General features: G+C 31.2%; 1 protein-coding gene across 1 annotated transcript in view; it reads left to right on the forward strand.

Annotated features, from left to right (window-relative positions):
- The window catches only part of LOC119068609, a 44,895-nt gene that overhangs the window by 332 nt on the left and 23,526 nt on the right, over nucleotides 1–21,037 (forward strand). The window contains exon 2 of the mRNA XM_037172268.1: nucleotides 5,702–5,833. Within this exon, the coding sequence (XP_037028163.1) occupies nucleotides 5,825–5,833 (9 nt within the window). The 5' untranslated portion in view covers nucleotides 5,702–5,824. The remainder of the gene's footprint in view (nucleotides 1–5,701; nucleotides 5,834–21,037) is intronic.

Below are 21,037 nucleotides of genomic sequence, written 5' to 3' on the forward strand. Positions count from 1 at the left end.
TTGTTGTCGAATGAAAGTGAGTTTAAAAGAAGAAGAAAATAATATAAAAAAAAGATAAAATAAATTAAAATTGTGAATTGAAATTGTGATGCTAATTAATATACGAATTGGATTCGTAAAAAGTGTTTTTTTGTTTAAATCTAAATAAAAATACCTCCATTCGCATATATGTGAAAATTAAATTTATTTGGAAGCATTTTCATCACTCATATCAGATAAATTTTGCATAATTTTATCCGCTATTTAAAAAAGAAATCATCTCGAGCATACACAATATCTGAATATAATCTGTATTATATTCCCATTATCCATTTCAATCAAACATTATTTATGCCGGCTTTACAGCTTATACGAAATATTTGAATTATTACAGCAGTCAGTCGTACGATTTTTTTTTTGGTATGCTTTATGTAACATAAAAGTTTATAGCGAACTTGAGTTGATCAATTCGGTCGAGTTCATTAATTTTAAACCTTTACCAGTGTAACCAAACTATAAAAAAATTCACTTCCAGTGTTTTTCAACTAACTTCGATCTGGTATTGAGATCGAAAGTTTCGATACAGTAAATAACTTAACTGAAGTGCATCAGCAAAGTTTAATTTAAAAAAAAATTCCGCTCTAAAAAAACTCTCCAATTCAGCTATATGATCATTGAAATTCAGCTTTTAAGAAAATGTCACTTAAAATTCAAATCCTCCACCTATCATTCACAATTTCTTCTAATTTTTCTCGGTCGCTATTTCGAAAAGAGACGTTTATTCATTCAACCAGCAGATTTTAATAATCCTGACGTTACAAACGGAATCGGACACTCGAAAAGCCATTCCTTTCAAGCAATAAAAAAGCAGCAGATTTAAACTTCGCACAAAGAAAACTTTATTTTGAATAGGTTGAGTGCAAGGTCAAACACGATTCGAGAATCAGTGATAAAATTTGCTTTTAAGATGGAATTAATAATCGCCCCTGCATTCGATTTTTTTAAATTAAAATTTCAACATTCTTGACTGAACTCATTTTTACGGACGAGTTTTCAGCTTGAAACACAATTTGTTTTTTTTTTGTTAATGGTGACTACTCGCTAGCCTTGTCTACCAAATGTTTTTCATTATGAATAGCAAGTTTGGTATAAACATTAAATCTTTCACCTGTATTTTTAAAACTATTTTTGGTAGGCTAATAACTTTCTTGTACCTATGGGACAAATGGTGCAAATGGCACTTCTTGTGTTAAAGCTGCCGATCGAGGAGTATCCGAGGTCGGCAAACAATTGATAATTAAGGTATTTCCTCAAAAAGTTGAGGTAAAGTTTGGTATCACTTGTGAAGTAAGGTTAACTATACCTCACATTTTTCAGTAAAATCTTTTACTTCAAAAGTTTTAACAAATATTCTGCTTAGAAAAACCAGCTGATGAGCCTATTTTTATGCCATTATCGACCACAGTCGTTGTATAAAAGAGTGTCTTTCCTAAAACAGCATAGGTATATTTACAAATATACTGCTATCATTGTCACGAGATTTCATTTCCTTCTTTCGGAGCACTATTCGATATGATGTGTCCATTAAAAAAGAAAAAATCTGTCCTAGGCTTACACTTTTCTCGAGGTGGCCAGAACACGTTTGGAATTGATAAAAAGGAAACTTCAAATTGAAGTTATTTTGCCTGGAATCCTTTTTATATAACTGTACTATAAAAATGAATGACTAGAAAATACCGATGACTTGGTCGTATCTAATTTGTTAATTATAACGATTTTGTGTATATATTCATATCCGAAACTCATAACCGAACATAAAATCACTGATCTAAATGATAACGCTTAGAAAATGAGTGAAAAGTGTATTTAGTTTTCGTTTGTGCGTGAAAATTGTTACAAGTGAAAGCTCATTTATCACGTTTCTGGCGAGAAAGATCAGATATATATGTGTGAAATGTTGGAACATGCAGAATCCTGTTGCAATGCATATAGATGATATTATATGATAGAATTAAGCACATAGGTGGAATAGTTAAAATAATTTCTCATTGTTTCACACATCATTTTTCGAATCAAATTCCAGTTTATCAGAACCACATTAAGATATTTCTTAAGGCAACAATTTTCTTTAAAGAATTAGACCACAGTCATTATACAAATTAGCATTCTATGAACAATGAAAATGTGCATATTTTTCAGAACGTGAATTTTTGATAAAATTAAACATTCAATTCGTTTTGGGTTAAGTAATAAAATACACAAATTCAATTCAATTGCATTTCGCAACAAAAAATATCGTTCGAACATGCTTCTGTAAAAAAAAAATGAGTAAGACATCCGGTACATAAGGTCTGATACATCGACGAAAAAATAAGATTTTGATCTAAGTCTCTGACTGTCTAGATTTGGATGGATAGTTTTATTGTTAGAGCTTTTTTCTCAGCATAAATTGCTGGTGTTATTTTGAGTTGTGAAATTATGATTGATTAATCAATTTTTATTTTCTTTATTTGGACGTGTAACCTGTGTACCGTAGTAATCGTAGTTGGTGCTGTTTTTGTCTCCAACGTTTGTGAATTCTATGGCTCTTTTTTTGTCTTGCCTGAATGGATGTTAATCTTTTTATTATTCTAATTGCGCCTTTGTTATTATTGACCCAACTAGATAATTCGTAGATATAAAACAAACACTCTGTTTAAGCGAAATAAAAATTGGGCCACAATTAAATTACGTATTCGTGAGATGTATGAGTGAGTGTTCGCGTTCCAGTAACCCTAATATTTACTACCCTTTTGTGTAAGGTTTTTCTTAAACTTTTCATATCTTCAACCTTTCAGAGACGGCAAACTTATCAGAATCTTACTATCTAATCTATTATTAAATCCTAAATTTGTACCTGTACATGACACAAATTCCACCCATGGAGTTGGATTTAAGTATTTTAAATAGATTGATTTCAAATCTTTTACTTCATTTTTGTAAACATAATTTTTGATTCATATGTAAGACCGAAGTCAGTCCTTATCGTGAAGTCGTTTTTTTTAACGGTTGGTAACTGTCCGTGATAGGTTAAAATTCTATTAGGAACATGGTAGAGATTTTAATCAGAGGATTACGTAGAGATGATAATTTGGCAAGTAGGACGTCCCTTCGACGAATCATTACAGTCAATAATTATTTTATAATAAAAATAATTGTTTTGTAATTATTTTGTAAACAATCAACCAATTTTGGAAATATCCGGCCATTTTTAACATTTAATTCTTTCAAAATGAATTATATTATCGAAGAGTGCTCGGAATCGAAACAGTTTCCCAGTTACATCTCAGAAGCTTACCGACACGATTGCAACAAAGGCAAACGTTTAAATCAAACCGTTCAAACGCAATATAGTTCGTGCAATTCATTTAAATTAAAACAATCGAACAATTTCATTTTACTTCTCAATGAAACATTCCTTCGAAACTGTTGGGTAATTAGTGGTCCTATGCGAATTCAAGGTACGCAAAGTGAACAAAAGGTGCGAGTAAATTTTGAAATGTAAATTTTTTGGTTGAATAGAAGCATCGTTAACGATGTGCAAATACTAATCGTGGATTATAAATTACAACAGGAAATGGAAATTATACTCTTCGCATAAGGATGAGTAAATACCAATTGAATCGGGTAATATTTTATCCGCATTTGAAGACATATAGAACTCAATCAATATGTCGCTTATTTAATTTCAAATGTTTTCAAGGCATGGCAATATTACTCTCACCATTTTTTTAAAGAGATTGTCTGTTAAGAGATTGATAAAGCATATAAAATATTGTGTTGTTCAATAGTACAATTTAGCATGATGTAACCATTTAACTAACGCGAATCCGAAATCGTCTTCAAATCAAGAAACTTGTTTTCTCAAAAATTATTATGCGATTAAGGATTACATGAATGTATGCTTGTTATGTGTAACATTGTAGATAAATTTTGTTTGAAAATAGTTTTTTTTTGGAGCAAGATTGACATGTAAATTGGATATAAAATATTTCAAGAATGCTGTGTGTGTAACGTACTCGAATGGTTTGAACAACAAACTCTGTCTTTCTTGGTAGTGTTTTGTTTTTCTGCCGTTTTTGCTAAAATACAAAACATTGAGTAAGTCGATTCATTGCATGAAATTTTAACATATTTCTAGAGTGACATACTGAAAAAAGCGACGTGCACTTCGTATGGACTCTGTCTGTGTCTGAGCAGCTGAAGAAAATTTATTTTTAAACAACTTTTTGTTGAAAAATTCCCAATTGAAAAACCGACACAGTTGAATTGAAGCAAACATGTTTGTTGGTCTAGAAAATATAAAATTTATTTTTAACAAATGTCAATGCTAGTTCTACACATAAATAATTTATATGAAAATATTTTCGAAAAACCACAACCACAGACTAGTTTTCATTCAAATTGCTAAAAATCAATCATAAAATGCAACTTTATTTATAACACCCAGTTCGACGCGACGACGGACTATGACGACGTGTCGAAAACATTTTTGGCTATAAATCACTATGTACCCCAAATCGAATCAATAAAATTCGAATTGAGGAACTGCTTTTAATGTCGATGTTAAAGTTTTAAATAGCAAAACAAAAACCAACTAATATCTGCACTGATTACTGTCCGAATCCGATCGAATAAACGTTCGCATTGTATCAACAAACTTACCTTGAAATTTATATATATATGATGGATAGCAGTTATAACCTTTGATAAGTGCACTACCTTCGATTTTCAATGAGAATTATGAAAGTTATTTAAAACGAGTAGATTGCATATTTAATTTTGGTGCATTGGTTGGATATTATTGCGTATAATGTACTTAAATTTTGTTGCTAGGAGAAATGACATTTTTAATGGATTGTATCCCTGCAACAAAATATACAAATTTGTCATGCAAAAGGGTTCCGGCGGGCGGATTGGATTGTGAAAATGTAACCATGAATAGATCCGATATTAGCAATTTCAATTTTAATCCATTGCGTAATCAGTTACTTTCTCTAAACACACTATTTGTGTAATTATATGATGAATGTAAATAAAGTGTTTGGTTAAACAAAAATTCACTTATTAACATTATTGTCGGTAATATATATGAACACACACCGACATATATTATGTTTGCACATAAAACCATCAATATATTACACCCAGCTTAGTTCAAATAATTATCACCTAAGACCTTGACTTGACTATGAATATCTTTCACAGAAAATTTCTCCAAAGCGAGAGAATAGAAAGAAGTGAAAAAATCCACCAAACATTATTACCTTGATTGTTATACAAGAATGATTGCAAATTATTATAAATGACGTTATGCCTCGATATTTTCGGCTGAACTTCTCTATAATATCCATGATTCATAAATAATATAGTATTTCGGTGTCTTGACGGTATATTCGATTATTTTTGTGGTTACACATTTCGGAATTGCCAAATAATTTTTATTTTTGAATTAGGAATAGGTCAAATTCGAGTAATTTTTGCAATCAAATAATTGTAATTTAACGTCAAGGTAAAATGTTTTTTTTTCTTTCTTCAAATTCTAAGGATAATTCAATAAAATCATAAAAGTTCTCTGAAATTAAACTGAAGCAAAATGACTTTTCAGTTGATGATGATTGAAAGTGTTTCCAATTAATATTTTATTTTAAATTTAATGTTTTAAATAAATTTATTTTTCCAGTGTTTAATACAAAAAATGTTCAATTGAATGTCAAGTGTTTGTAATTCAAGCAATAAGAAAATTTAAAACAAATTGTTTTTTCATCATTGTATCAACGTTAAACTGTAAGGAGTAATCGTCAAAATGTTTCCGGTAAGTGAATGCAATCGTATTTTATTGATCACAAATTTTTTATACTATCCGCCTGTCACAATTACAGTCCTTATTCATTCCACCCACGTGCATTACCAATGTTAAGATATTTACGTATCAATATTAACATGGAATGTGGAATGAATAACATCGATTGGACTGTGACCTCTTCACTTTCTCCCACTGTGAATTATGTTTAGAGGATTTCCAATAAAGTGTCAGTTAGGAATAATCAGTAAATTAATTAAGTAATTATGGGATCATATTTAATGACCACTAACATAATCAACAACCAGCCAACCCTTTTTGATCTTAGCTTAACTTACATTCGTATGTCAACGGTAAAAAGCTCGATTACAATATTTTTAAGCTACGATCCTCGTGCGGCTTTAAATTGAAGTGTCAGAACCAGCATTCGTGTTAATGTACATACAGTTCAAACCTGGTAATGCATAACTCCGGACAAAATAACCTGAAAAAAAACCTCCCGTCATAACAGCTTTTTAGGATTTGGGGGTTCAATTGTATATTAATGAGAGTAAAAAAGGAGAGTTGAAGTGAAAACTGTGAAAAGAACAGATTAGTTAGTATGGGTCAGAAAATACGAAATATGAGTGTCTGGTACTCGTTGACTCAAGGGCTGAATTGTGAATGTCGATTTCGGAAAACGTGGTGTATCATGCTATACAAGCGGGTGCTGAAAACACGTGCTATTTCGTCCAACGGTTTTTAAAGGGATTTTCTTACCGTCTTTCTTGTGAGTGAGCAGATGTGCGAAGAGCTTTTTTCCGAGAATTTTATTTATGAAAAGTTCTGATAATTCCGAAAAACTCCGAATAGTTTGGAGAAAATTCTGAATTTTTCAGAATTTTTCAGAATCAAAATTCCCCAAAATAATCCTTGGATGTGTGACGTTTATTAGCTTTACAATTTTTTTTTCAATGTGACCCCAACTTTATGCTAGACATACGATCTCTTTTATAGAATTTGATTGTACTTTTTGACATAATTAGCACGGTAAAAGTTTGTTATTTTGGCTTTTATTATTTAATATTTTCTGTTATCGCACTGACTAAAATCAATCAGCGATTTTCCGTCAATTATCACGGTAGAGTAAAACCACACTCCTGCCTTTCAATGGATTGTGAGTAGATAGAATGGATGTTTATAATCGGTTCTGTATGAGTCAATTAAAATAATTCGACAATAATTATAATGAGTGACCAAATAACGGATTTCGATCAGTAAATTTTTGATGTATTCGTAAAATGGAAAGACTAACATACTGACACATACTGAGTTGAGGCATAGTTATTTGCTGACATAGGGAAAGAAAAGGTTGCAAATTGAATTTCTAGAGAAAGTCACCCGATTTTTTTTTTCTAGAAGTAAATTCAAATTTTTCACAATGAAGACTTTCGAAGTTTCTGCGAAGGGGAGAAAATGACGAAATTTTGTCCATGGAACTGCTTACAGATTACCACCACTTAATAAAGCGGTGGTCTCTTTACGAAATTCAAATATCATCTATGAAACTCTAAATGTTGGACGTCCTTGAAATGAGTCAGGGCCTGCAACACAGTGCATAAATGTCCATGAATCCTATATTAATCTGATCATAAATCATTGCCTCAGGCAGTGTCAATAAAAATTCTAATCAAGAAATACAAATCCACTTTCGTCATTGTCATAATCTATAAATAAATGTTTCACTGTTGATTCGATTTTGAAAAGAAGCAAGACAAAAAAAACTAGTCTTCCTAAAGTATGTTCCGTTTGTAATATAATAGTGTAACAGTCGGTTAACCACTTGTTAACCTCGACATTTGTTACCAATATCATAATCCGTATTTTTCGGATGATTCAAAGTATGAGACACAGAAAATATTTATATTTTTTCCCAAAAAAAAGTAATTATTAGATTCCGAAGAAGATGTTGGGTGTTAAAGAAATTTACATATTTTTTTCTTCATTTTTTTTATATTTCTGTTTTTAAAAATACCGAAAAAGTTGCATAAAATATAAAATGCTAATATTTTACCAATTCACATAATCATCGATTAGATAATTATTTATTTATTTTTTTCTTCTCCTATCCGAAACGAACATTTTGATGATATTTACGGTTACATGTGTGTACTTGTTTTGATTTTGAATTATGTCATTTTATGTAGAGTTTTTTTTATTAATTAATTCTATGAAAGGTGATATAGTTTTTGAAATCGCACACCTCGTTACGTCTCCGGAAATCAGTCAACACAATTTTTTATTTATTTATTTACATTCTTTCGAAATGTATGGTCAAGTTATTTGATCGGCTCATTGTTAATCTTTTTATTTCAAACTTACAATTCCATTCAACTGATTACCAGTGTAATGTGTATCTATGTGCACCATTTGTGACACCTTCGGCGATTATATCGTATATACCTGAGCGCGTATCTAATATCGTCACGGAATGTGGCTAAGATTTATTTTCATTTTTTATTAAAGTGACTTCAACAAGAAGAAGGTGCAAACTGGAGATATTAAATCCGAAATTTTATTTCTTTAATCCATTCATATTAGGCGACAGATTGTCGGTTTATGAAAAAAGCTTCTTACAAGCTCAAGGAAAAGCTCGGAAAATAGAAACGTTCTATAAAACTAAACCACTTATTCCAATTAACACAAAACCAGCATAAGGTAAAGGACCGCACAAATTTTCAGATTTTTATAATACTTTTTAAAATTTGAACTAACGGACTACTGTTGAAACTAGGGATCCTACAACAAAATACATTTATATAAGAATGGTTCTCTGGTTCATAATAGCAACTCGTCCATACAAAATTTTGCTACAAGAACTGTAGTGACAATGACAGAGTTACATATCGAGCACATAAGCTCGTAAAACATAATGCTTGGTGAATTTCCAAGAATAAGGTTAATTTCATAACATTTGATAAAGCGGAAGTAATTCATTACATGAGGGATCTATTTTACAATACGAACCGAACTAACAGAAGTGTGTATTTAAGCAACCAACTTTGGAAAATATAATTTTGACAAGTGTAGAGATTGCATATCCGAGCCGAAAGTAAGATAAACATGTTTAGGGTAAAAAATAACAGTTTCCAAAGTAAGTTGAGTAGATACACACAAGTGCGTTTGCTAGTATTCCGGTTGTGACAGCGTAAAAAATTCTATTAGATTTTGAAGCCCTAGATTTTGGATTAACTTTTACAACACTCACGCATGGATAGTATTTGTAAAGGTAAAAAAGTACCGTTGAGTCGACGAAAGTTTCTAATGTATTGATGTTATAGAGGTAGCATATTTTCTGCAATTAGTTGAGCACACGAGATAGTTCGCCTGGATAGATGATAACAATTTAATCTTAGTTTCTAAACAATTAATGAAAAAGCAAGCAAGATCTACTTTCCACTCCTTATTGATGAGTCATTTAGAAAGTGAATACAAGGACCCTTTTGACTTAAAAAATTATTATTTTTTTGTCATATTTCCACCAAACATCAGAAATTTCATAATGAGATCCATATTCGTATCTTAACCGTAACAAGACAAAAAATAATTAAATTTTTCGAAAAAATTCTTTCCTTTTCCAAAAGTGAATCTTATGTCATCGAGTCAAGTTTCTTTTTTCTCAATTGACACACAAAATATAAATGTTTGAAACCAAAACCGAAGAAATGGAAAATTTATTATGTAGAGAAGTTGCTGGCATCTTCTAAATAAAATATAAATTAAGCGAGAAAACTCTAAATCTCTTGATTATCCACTTTCCTACTAAACGAAAACATGTTTTTCTGCATTTCATTTATACTCATTTATGGCGTGTAAAATTTCATAAGAAGAATAAATATAGAACACGCAGTACCGTATCAACTACTTGTGCACTATGCAATGCACATGATTCGGATTTATACCTATATGCATGCAATAAAAATTAACTAGGCACTTTGCAACTATGGAGCCATTAATGTTTTAATGATTTGTGTAATTTACTCTTTTTTTTTCGCTTACATATTTATTTATCAACATACTTTTATATGCCATTCATGGTGCTCCGGTGCATCCATCAATATTTTTATTTAGATGAAACAACAAATTTCCAATGATTTTAAAGCAAATTAAATTATTATGAAAAGTGGTTTTTCAACTTCTCTCTCGCTGAAGTTGGGGATTTGATCGTGTTTGTAGTGTGTTGTTGTTCATTTCCTTTTCACTGAACGATTTCGATTTTAAATTAGTTTTTAATTTGTTGCGGTATTATAAACACTATAGCACACATTGTTAGGAATGTATAACAATTGATGAGGAAAAAAAGAGATACATAAAACGAGAATGAAATTGAATTCATTTAATTCTCGATTTTATTTAAATAAAGTAAAATGGCAATAACAAGCTCGAATTCATCAAGGAATTTGTGTGAATGTGTATGGAACAGAGTAATTTATTCCACTCACATATTGTACACAAATTATTGGGTCAATTGGAGAAAATTGTTTGGACAATTAGATAATAGATAAGAAGCACGGCAGAGTAAAAAAAATCAGGCAGTAGAGGTTCATTTTCGAAACGTCAAATAATGGACCTAATACACTGGATGAAAATGAAAATGACACTGACATAAATTGAAAAATTTTATTCGCAAAATATAAAGAGGTACTAGATTATTCAGGTCTCCAGTCAAACAAGCGCTACTGCCTGCTTAACTTTATTCTGTCGTGATAAGAAGGCAATGTAGAATTACTAAATGAGCCAGGTCTTTCGAATTTTATCCTAGTAAGACTATTGGCGTAACACTTGTAACATAGCGACAACCCTGAGCTTGGGATTTACTACTTCTCTTAAGTACTTATCGCTCTGCAGAATTTGTCGTTCCTCATCGGGTCGCGGATAACATAAATTTATTAGACGCTAGCAAGCTGTGTCCTAACGAGGGCAGCCCATATATACATTTCAGTTGTCACACATTGTTAAAAAATCCGAATTAAGAAAAAAAAACTAGTTGGAAGGTTTGACGTGCCTAAAAAGTCAGATTTTCGAATTTTAAACGGCAGAACTTTCATCAAACACTTTTTTCTCTGTTAACAACGCAATTCAAGCATGCATGGCACTCTAAATAGGGTACCGAAACTTGACACAACTGTAAAGGACTGTAAAAATATTTTTCATACCGAGGACCCGAAAAGTGCGACTTCGTATGAAAAATACTATTCGTCGCCTTCGGCTCTGTCTGGAAAGTTCTCACACGCTAAAAAAGACTTTTAGTCCTAGGTACGAAATGTAAAATAGAGTATTTTCTGCAGCTGGCCACTATGATCACTTTTGCTTGAAGCGTGTTGCTTTTAACTTTATTCTGGCATCAATTCGGATTTTGTTACGATGTGTTCTACCCTCGTAGAACATATTGCTTTTAACTTTGCAAAATTAAACAATATTAGACAGTTTGCGCAAATGACGTATAATTTATAAGTCAACTTATAAGTTCGAAATTATAAGTCACATCTTCATACATGAAGTTCAGGAAGTGTATTTATAGTTTCCAACTTATAAGTTGACTTATAAAATATACGTCATTTGCGCAAACTGTCTATTACATATTAGGACTCCAACCGCGATCCGATGAAGGACGGTAAAGCCCGTGGGCTCTGTACTGGGTCTTGCCATCTAAGCGATAGGCAATTTTTTTGAGTAATATCGATTTACTGTGTGTATTGTAATACTATTGTATGGATAAATGCAATGTGAAAAGTGATCGATTGTATCGTTAAATAACATTACTTTTGGTCTATTAAAATTTTGTTAGTCATTTTTAAGTACGATTACTGCATGAGTCGCACATTTTTTTTTCTTCAAATATTATTCAACAGCATTGATGACCACTAAAACACTTAAAAAATATTCAAAAAAACGAAAAAAGAAACTACAACCTCATCGCGAAGTCTTAATGCGTCAAGTGCAGGTCTATTATTTTTCAATTAAAAACTTTATGCAATTCGATCTCGGAAAGATATGATGTTGGTTACACGACTCACCTGTAATTTAACTGATGATATTTTCAAAATTTTGTGACAGCTTGTCTAATTACATAAAATTGCTATTAAAACATGATTTAAAGAAAAGATCGTAACTTAACATAGTGTCGATACATCAACCGAAATGTGACACACCGTCAACTTTCGGTGATATTGTGTGAAATATTGTTGGAAAAAATGGGATCATATAAGTAATCGAGAGAAAATCTGCATACTTTCAATAATTCGATAAAGATTTGTAGGTCACAGAAGCAATATGTTTGAAAATCTTTTGGATGTCTGATAAACTGCACAGATCATGATTTTGAAATATGGTCTTAGGTGACCTCTCAACTATCGTCTGTCTACAGATCAAGTCCTAGTAACTGTAAACCGAAACACTAACAGCTTCACCGTTATCCACAGAGAACCATACCTCAACTCTGTGATCAAAATTAAAGTTGAGCTGCCGTTTAATTTTGAGTTTTGTTCGGAATAACGACGACTAATATCTCTTCTAATATTTACGTATGCAATTATGTTTCTTGTATGGAGCAAGGGTTAAGCTCATTATTTTACTAGAAAACCATAAACACCACACATCTTGGTTCAGATGCTATGCTAGAATAGAGAAAACGTTCGAAATACTTTTCAAAATAATTTTTTTCTGTAAAATTGCGTGGCTATTGTTATTACATAAATCGTTTTACAAAATTAATTCTGGAAATGGAACCGATTCGATGAACATTGATTAACAAAAATTAAAATCTTATTTAGAATGAAACGATTTAGAATTATTTTTAAATTGTGTTAATTTTAACGACCATTCAAATTATGTAAATTGAAGTTTATTTCCTTAAAGTATAACCATATGATGTAAGGCTGGTATCATAAAAATATCATAAAGCTCATTCATCCAAAGAAAAATTAATTGATGTGAGCTCTTCCTCTATTTATTTGTTTAATCGCTTGGTTATGATTGAAATTTTATTAATTTACGGTATTATGTAGGTTGGATATTGCCGGTTTTCAAAAGATTTGATAAATTATTTATAAATATTTTAGTTCCATGAAAATGTCGAGCTACTAGTGAACGAAGTTCTAATTAAAAATATTCAAAATTAAATCAATATTAAGGTTTCTTAGCCACGTTTAATGGCTTTCATTCTACCTTTTGTTCAATTGTGTATCTCGTACGTGTTAAGAACTTTAATAAGCCTCAGTCAAAAAACTCTTAAAGAGTAAACTTCCAAAACTACTAATATTGATAAAGGGAACGCTTTCCATAACGGTAATCAAAATGGTTTTTTTGTAATAATTATAATTATAATTAACAGAGTTAGCTCGATGTAACAGATTGTCTCTGCCTATATCTCTGTTGCAGCAGACACATCCTCTACCGCTCGCAAAAGATAAACTGGTGAGCCAGATGTTACCTTCAGCAAGACAACACTTGATCATTTTAATCAACTGTTCAATTCATAGAAAGAAATATTCACATTTGCGGCAAATCCACTCATTTTCGGTCTTGAATTCGATGTACTTTTCTTTACTCACTGTTTGTTATTTTCTTCCAAACGAGGTTGTTGTGACTGATCGCAACGATCATACAAATTTAATCGAATAATATTTTGACCAAGAGAAAAAAAACCGCATCAAATACGGATGAGAGCTAATCTAATAATCCATCAATCAAGCGAAAATCAGCGTAAATAATCAATAAAAGCTGGCAGTATTAATATCCAGTCGAATTCGATTCACTTTCATGGTATTAGTATAACTAAGATCATAAATAATGCGATCAATTCAGTTGTATTAGCTTCGGATATCTTTTTAGAAAAGAAAAAAATTATTTCAAATGAGATGGCTAATTATAAAGCCAGATATTGTGAATCTTTGAATGGAATAGTGTCGCTTTTGTTGGTTGCTGATAATGAATGAAATTAAGAAAGTTAATGAACCAAATTAAAGTCACCATTTCGAAAATACAGAGAATAATACGCATTTCAATTTCTATCAATGCGAAACAAGATGGTCCTTTTATTGAAATAAAGGCGTTTTAAGACGATTGTCAATATAATAACATTCATATGTGACGACGATCGAGTATTGAAATTTTTGGAATGTAATTTCTATTTTACGCTATTGACATTCGCTCAAAATGTTTTTTTTTGAATGAAGGCGTTGTATATAGCTTGCACAAAGAGAATAACGAAATAAGCCACTCATTCATTCAAGTTTTGTGTTGCTTTTCTTTTTATGAATTTTATGTTTTCTTTCGGTCTTCTAACTTACTTCCCAGCACGCTACGAAAATGATTCATTACTCAATCACATTTACAGTAATTTCCATTCGAGTCCTTACGAGTAACAGAAGGTTACGTCCTTTTTATTTTGCTAAGTGTGATGGTTGCAAAGGCAATAGGGCATAAAAACTATGAAAAAATAAAGAACTTTCGAGAATTTCAAAAATTTTAATTCTCAAAAAATAGGCTTTTGGCTGCTCACACAATTGTTTAAACATTTTTACTATGCTGGTGCATGTAATAAGGCTATTACATGTATAGACAATAGCTTTTACATCACTCGCATAGTAAAACGTTATACTACACACGGGAAATAAAGTGATATCTCGTATCATGATGAGTAAAAGTACCTCGGGCTACCGCCCTCGGATACTTTTTCTCATCTGGATACGAGATATCACTTTACTTCCCTTGCATAGTACTGTACTATTATTTTGACGAGGGAAAAATTTGTAGCGAGCGTCGAGTGAGACGTAATCTACTGTTCTTCTATCCTTTTTCATCAGTACTGCAATTAGAATTTCATTAGCATGAACAATTTGTAAAAATGAGAGCTCGATTATTAGAAGAGTATTTGAACACTGATAGTAAGTAAAGACTTGTTCTATCAAGTCTCTAAAATGCGTACGTACTTTTTTATTTGTTGTAAAAGTCATAATGTATTGAAAAGGACAGCAACCCTTTATGTACAATTGCTAAATTATTATCGAAAGCAAAATACATTGCCAATAAATATCTCATCTACATACTAGCACCAAGCTGTTTGATAGGTTTAAATAAGATGATGCTGACCGTTTTGAGTAATTGAATTTCATAGGCTTAAAATCGTTGATAGATCAGCACGTAAAATACAATATGTATTTGCTTGAAAATTTGTTGATGGGACTAGTGTCCCATGGCTTCGGCCGCTAGACGAAACAATAAATTTTCAAGCAAGTACATAATCAATCATTACTTATCGACTCCTATACTACGACACTTTTCTTAGTAATTATTCTAATCCGAAACTCTGAGGAAACGTGTTTATTTGAAAACGGCGACCTAATCTAGTCTATAATGGTACGTAACATCGGATGTGGATTGTATAATTTTCTGTCTTTGAAACAATGATCAACATTTTTGAAACGGTCACCATATACCATCCCAGTCATTTAGTAATGATTTTCAAATTTTCATAAATTTAATAGAGTGAAAAATGCAAAGGAAATGATTGCTAATAAGAAATCTTTTTAAATAAAAAAATGTGTATGCATATCGTGTGTGTACAGTAAGCTGTATGTGCCGCCGCGGAAAATTACAAAATGGATTATTTTTTGATTTAAAATATTTAATAATTCAAACAATGAAACACATTTTAATGTTATTTTGATGTAATAAGTGAAACAATAAAATATTCAGATAGATATGCTTGAATGTATGATATATATGATGTAGACTCCAGTTCATTTGATTTATTGTACGGTATGAACGGCGAGACAAACACAATCACAAGGAATGTTTGATGATATTTGTCAAAAAAAAAAAAGGTTTTTATAAAATAATCATTTCGAGTTCAACTACAGCATAAAAATTCCCAACTATTCATTTCGAATTTTATTAAAATTTATTATTCATTCAGTTGGGGTTTTGTTTTTACTTGTTGCTTGTTTTTCGTTGCATACAGAATTGATAATTTTTTCCACACTTAAGTAGTTATATACCTAATGGAAAATGCTAAAATGCACTTGAAATGGTTTTTTATTATTTTTTTATTGTAATTTTTGTTTTATGAATTTTATTTATGAGTCTAACGGTGAATGTTACACACGTTTGCACTTTGAAAATTCTTTGAATTTATTGTTGTTTTGAATTATTGCGCGGATCATATCTTCCAATCTGATATGCCAGCGGAAGGAACTCTACGAATGTTAATGATTAACTATAAAAATTATGAATATTATGTGTACATCAGAGGCATTCAACTTTATTATTATATCCAAAATAAAATCTTTTTTTATGTGCACTTCACACAAGAAATGCAATGTCGATATATACTGTAGTTTATGTATGATGGTAGTACCATTTCTACCGATAGACCGGTATGTAATTTTACCGGAAAACTTTTAATTTTATGGTTTAAATTGTGAGGAAATGAGACACTCGTATCTTGCGACATTTTACAGCAGATAGAATTTTTGAATCTGTTCCGTATCAATTGTTATAACCGAATCCATTGAACGAAATCTACTTAAAGACCGGTTAAAAGCCAAATTGGAAATTTATTGACGGAAAGCTGACGATAATGTAAAAGTTAATACGTCTGGGACTCCAGTTCGCTACATCCACATGGGTCAAGAACAAACATTTTTGGTTCTAGTGGCGTAATATATTAGTTTATGCGCATAATTTACATTCCGTCCTGAGGGCTTCAGCATGAAAGTCTCTACATAACTCGGCACGCTAATCTAAAGTTATGCTCTAACGAAAACTGGACTTTCCAACTTTTCATCCACTTTAAAAGATCAAGTTATAACTTAATACTGGTGATGTACTCGATAACTGTTAAAACGAACACTTTTTTCATTTACATATTTGGAACTATTTATTACAAAATCTATTACTTCATCTGATTAGTTTTAACACACCTCGTCTCAAATAATTTATTTTCCGTTGCTGTGGTGTAAGGGACATATGCAGATAGACTTATTAAATCGCAAGAGATTAAAATTCTATTTCAAACCTACATAATCGCTTTTGTTACACTAACTTGATAGCATTATAACTGATATCATCACTCGAGCGTGAATTTTTACTTTTTTGATCTATCACAGAATTTCATGTATCATTCAAATAATCATATGAAATGTATATAATTTGTGTATCACCTCTGCAAGCTCTCGCTAACGTAACAAGATATTAAGCATATATGCATATTATAGCAGAGGGACTTAAAATTAATTTAATTTATGAAAAAATTATGCATGTTGCATGTTGTGAACAAGGTCTAATGATTTTCCGTGTCTGTTAGCTCGATTCTGTTTTACTTTTTTTATTTTACTTTTTCACCTTCACCGTGTTAGTGGAATAAAAAAAAACTGTCTTAAGTACATTAGTATCACGTTAATCTAATTTAAGATTTACTCAAACAAACGCTATACAAAAGACAAAAATCGTATAAAACTTTCTCTTTCGTATGGTATACAAAATGTATATGTTCGGTTTGATACGTATATATGAGATCGGTTGCTAGAGAGATGCTTTACAAAGAAATAATTGTACGCATAACATATAATAGGGCACTTTGGATATATTATACGACAGAATTTACATCATTAAATAATTTATTAATTTGAATAAAATAATCTATTCAAATGAACAATTCACAAATATAATTTTCAGTTTAAAAACGCACTTGAACAGAATGAGCTCGTGTGTGTATGCACTTGCACTTGTTACACATTAGTCAATTCTCGTTGGAGTGACGACATTGTCGAATACAAATTCGATTTTTTTTGTCGTCTTTTAATTTCATTCAACAAAAACGAACTTGTGCAACATTGGCTTAAGAAACGCACATTGTAAATTTATGGAAATAAATTGTCTCTCACGCTCTAAAATATTGCCTACAAGAAAATAAAATAAGAAAAAAATCGAAACAAAATTATCCACATTATACAAAGTAAAATGCAATTCAATTTCTGAATTTAATTCTTCAATAATTTAAATTTTAACCACCAAGACATTGGACCGTTTTCCAAATGAAATGCCTATACGTGTGGAACACCAGCAATTATTCCATTAGCACCCAAAGTATAATACAAATTAGATTGTATTGTAATTTTAATTAAAAAGAAAAATTTAAATAGCTACGCGAAACGATAAATTCGATGGCAGTGAAGCAATTGGATCTTGTGGTTAAATTGAATAAAAACGATATCATTGAGATCACAATACGAGTGCTTTTGAAGCTACTGATGTATATTTCTTAAGAACGAATCGTCTTTTTTATTAACCAAAAGCCATAATGAACACAATGCCTCGGTTTTGATATTCATCACCACAGGCTATTATTCGTTAATTAACCTTGCATTGTGAAGACACACAAAAAACAATTCAATTTTATACATCCTTTGTATCCGCCGTGGCACTATTGTATAAAAAGATCATACACAACATACACAGTCAATGAAAACCACAAACAAGGATTCAGGTATTTTCAGAAACTAGTAATCAGTTATCAACAATTACAGTAAAATAAACGAAGAGTTATGGCATGTACTGTGATACGATGTATTTTTAAACAAATGAAGTAAAAGATTCTGTATGGGTGATATTTTCAACCAACAGAAGTAACAGATTTAATTGTTATAATAAAGTGAAATGCTTGTCGTTTCTAGAAGGTGCGTAACCACTTCTGCAGCATAACTGGCAAAATTGGCCAATAAACACCCACGTGTTGACCAATTGAATGCCACAATTTCATTTTCACCGTAATTGTTTCTTTTACGTAACATTCGATATATCACAGTCGAAAATAAATTTCGCGTTTTGTCTGTTAAGCCTAAGTTATATATTATGCTAATGTCGACCTTCGAATATCAAAATTGTTATTTTTTTCCAAACAAACATATCTTGATTTTTATTTGGGGCCTTTTTTCTACAAATTTGTAGAATATTATGAATTTTAATGTAACAATTAACCTTGCTGCCGGGTGGTATAATAAATTTCGAATGCAATAAATGTCTTCGTTTGGTGTAACTTCACATAAATTTTCAGAGTTAGATCTTTGATGTTGTAATTTCCTATATTTTTAGTGGAATCACCTCTTTTCACGGTCGTGATGCAGAAAGCTTTCTGTTATACATCTTCGTTTATGGCAAATTTAATCAATTTTCGAGGAAAATTAGTTCGAAAAATGCTGTGACGAAATCGGTACACTACAATCAGTTCGCGGTCAAAGTTACATTTTGAAAGATTAGAATGTAGAAGGTCCGTTATGCGCATGTAAATGACCTATTACCGTTCACATATTAGTGATTTTATGACGAGACTGGACGTAAGTTACAATAGCGAATTATAAAGAATAAAGAAGTCGGAATTGCGAAGTTTTTATTATTTTTTTTGTGGGATAAAGATCAATGAAATGATGAAATGAAACGATTGATGTACACTAATTTATACTTGCTAAATTACTAAACCAATGACCAATAAATTGTTGGAATACTATAAGATTTAGTTGTCTAAAGGGAAATGCTGTTTGGAAACTAGAGCTCAAATGTAATAGACTTTTTTCAAAGAATGAAAACCCTGTGGTACCTCTACAGGTCAACGAAGGTTTCCTATTTTGAACGATACAATTCACATTGACACAACAAATCAATCGAACAAAAGAAGGAAAAAATTTCATGGAAGCGCTATTACAATTCCGTACAGAACTAATTCATTCCTAATTGTATGACGGAAGCTTTGGAAAAACTCACAAAACTTGAGAAATAAAAATTAATATGAATTGCATAATAAAAGCGTGGAATTTTTTTCGGATGCTTTTCAAATAAATAAATATGAGAAACTAGATGGCAATTAAGTCTGGCTATAACCCGTACGTACACACAAGCAGTAACAGATGAAATAATTACACTTGGCTGCAATTTGTTTTGGTATTTGCGAGTGAGGAATTTCTACGTTGATATTTTAATATCTCGAATTCTTTTATATTTTATTAATTTAGGGAATTTTCTTTTGCACACGACTGCTAGCATAACAATTTGTTGCCATCATCAATTTTGTGATTAAAAGCAACAACAAAAAGTGACGCAAACATCGTTTTAAATATGAAATTTTTCAGGACGGTTTTTCTGAACAACTTATCAACGTAATGTATTAATAAATACTTTGCAAAATTATTACATTACGTGAAACTTGAAACAAGACATGTGTACAACATTCGTCATCAAGTGTCTGTAATGACCGGTCAATAATTTCCTATTAAACATCTTTAACAAACATACCCATAACGATTAAAAAACATTGCCAACCATTGGCCATAATTGATCGAAAAAGTCTTACGTAATGCTTATGGTTTTTAACTGTAAAAAGCTTGAAGTGTAACTTACCTAATTTATTATTCAAACATTCAATGTGATGCACAGAGTTTTATTATATTAGTGAAACGCATATACATACGTGCAATATGTGTACACAGGTTAAATTTATTATTAATTGCAGACCGATATTATGGTTTATACGCATATTAATAATACAGGATGTATGACAATGATGAATGTCTTCGATAGACCGGTCGAACGGTTAACTTGATTAAATTAAAATGTTTTTGGTGTTCTCGGAATATATAGTTGGAGGCATCAAATCAAACGATCTTTTATAAAAACGTTCAGAGTTCTTTTCGTTTAGTTTTTTTATAAGGACATGTATTGAGCCTCTTTATCAGTATGTCCGACTTTCGTTTAAGTCGGGTATTTATTGACGTACGTACATGCATGGCTCTGCTATAAAATCACTTAAAAACCGAGGTGGGACTACAATTGTTTCCCATTTTTCTAATTTTTAAAATGTAGACGTAATTAAATTGTCAACCCGAGGCGAAGCCGAGGTTGACAGTATATTGTAATCATTAAATTCCGATTTCGACACAAATTAGGAAGAAGATTTTTTGAGTGGAATTTAGGGAACAGGTATCTTGAGAGACTGTGGACACCCGGAATTTTTTTTTATTTCTTCAGATTCGAAGTGAATCCAATTGTCAAATGAATAAATTAACACGTAGGGGATAATGCTCAAGCAGGCATTTGACATGTTTTCTGTATTGGGAGTTGTTTTGGGCTGTAAATGATTCCACACAAAGTTTGTTTAAGAAATGAAAACTTTGATTTTTTTAG

This window comes from Bradysia coprophila, assembly GCF_014529535.1.
Source record: "Bradysia coprophila strain Holo2 chromosome X unlocalized genomic scaffold, BU_Bcop_v1 contig_20, whole genome shotgun sequence".
In the NCBI taxonomy this organism is placed as follows: Eukaryota; Metazoa; Arthropoda; class Insecta; order Diptera; family Sciaridae; genus Bradysia; species Bradysia coprophila.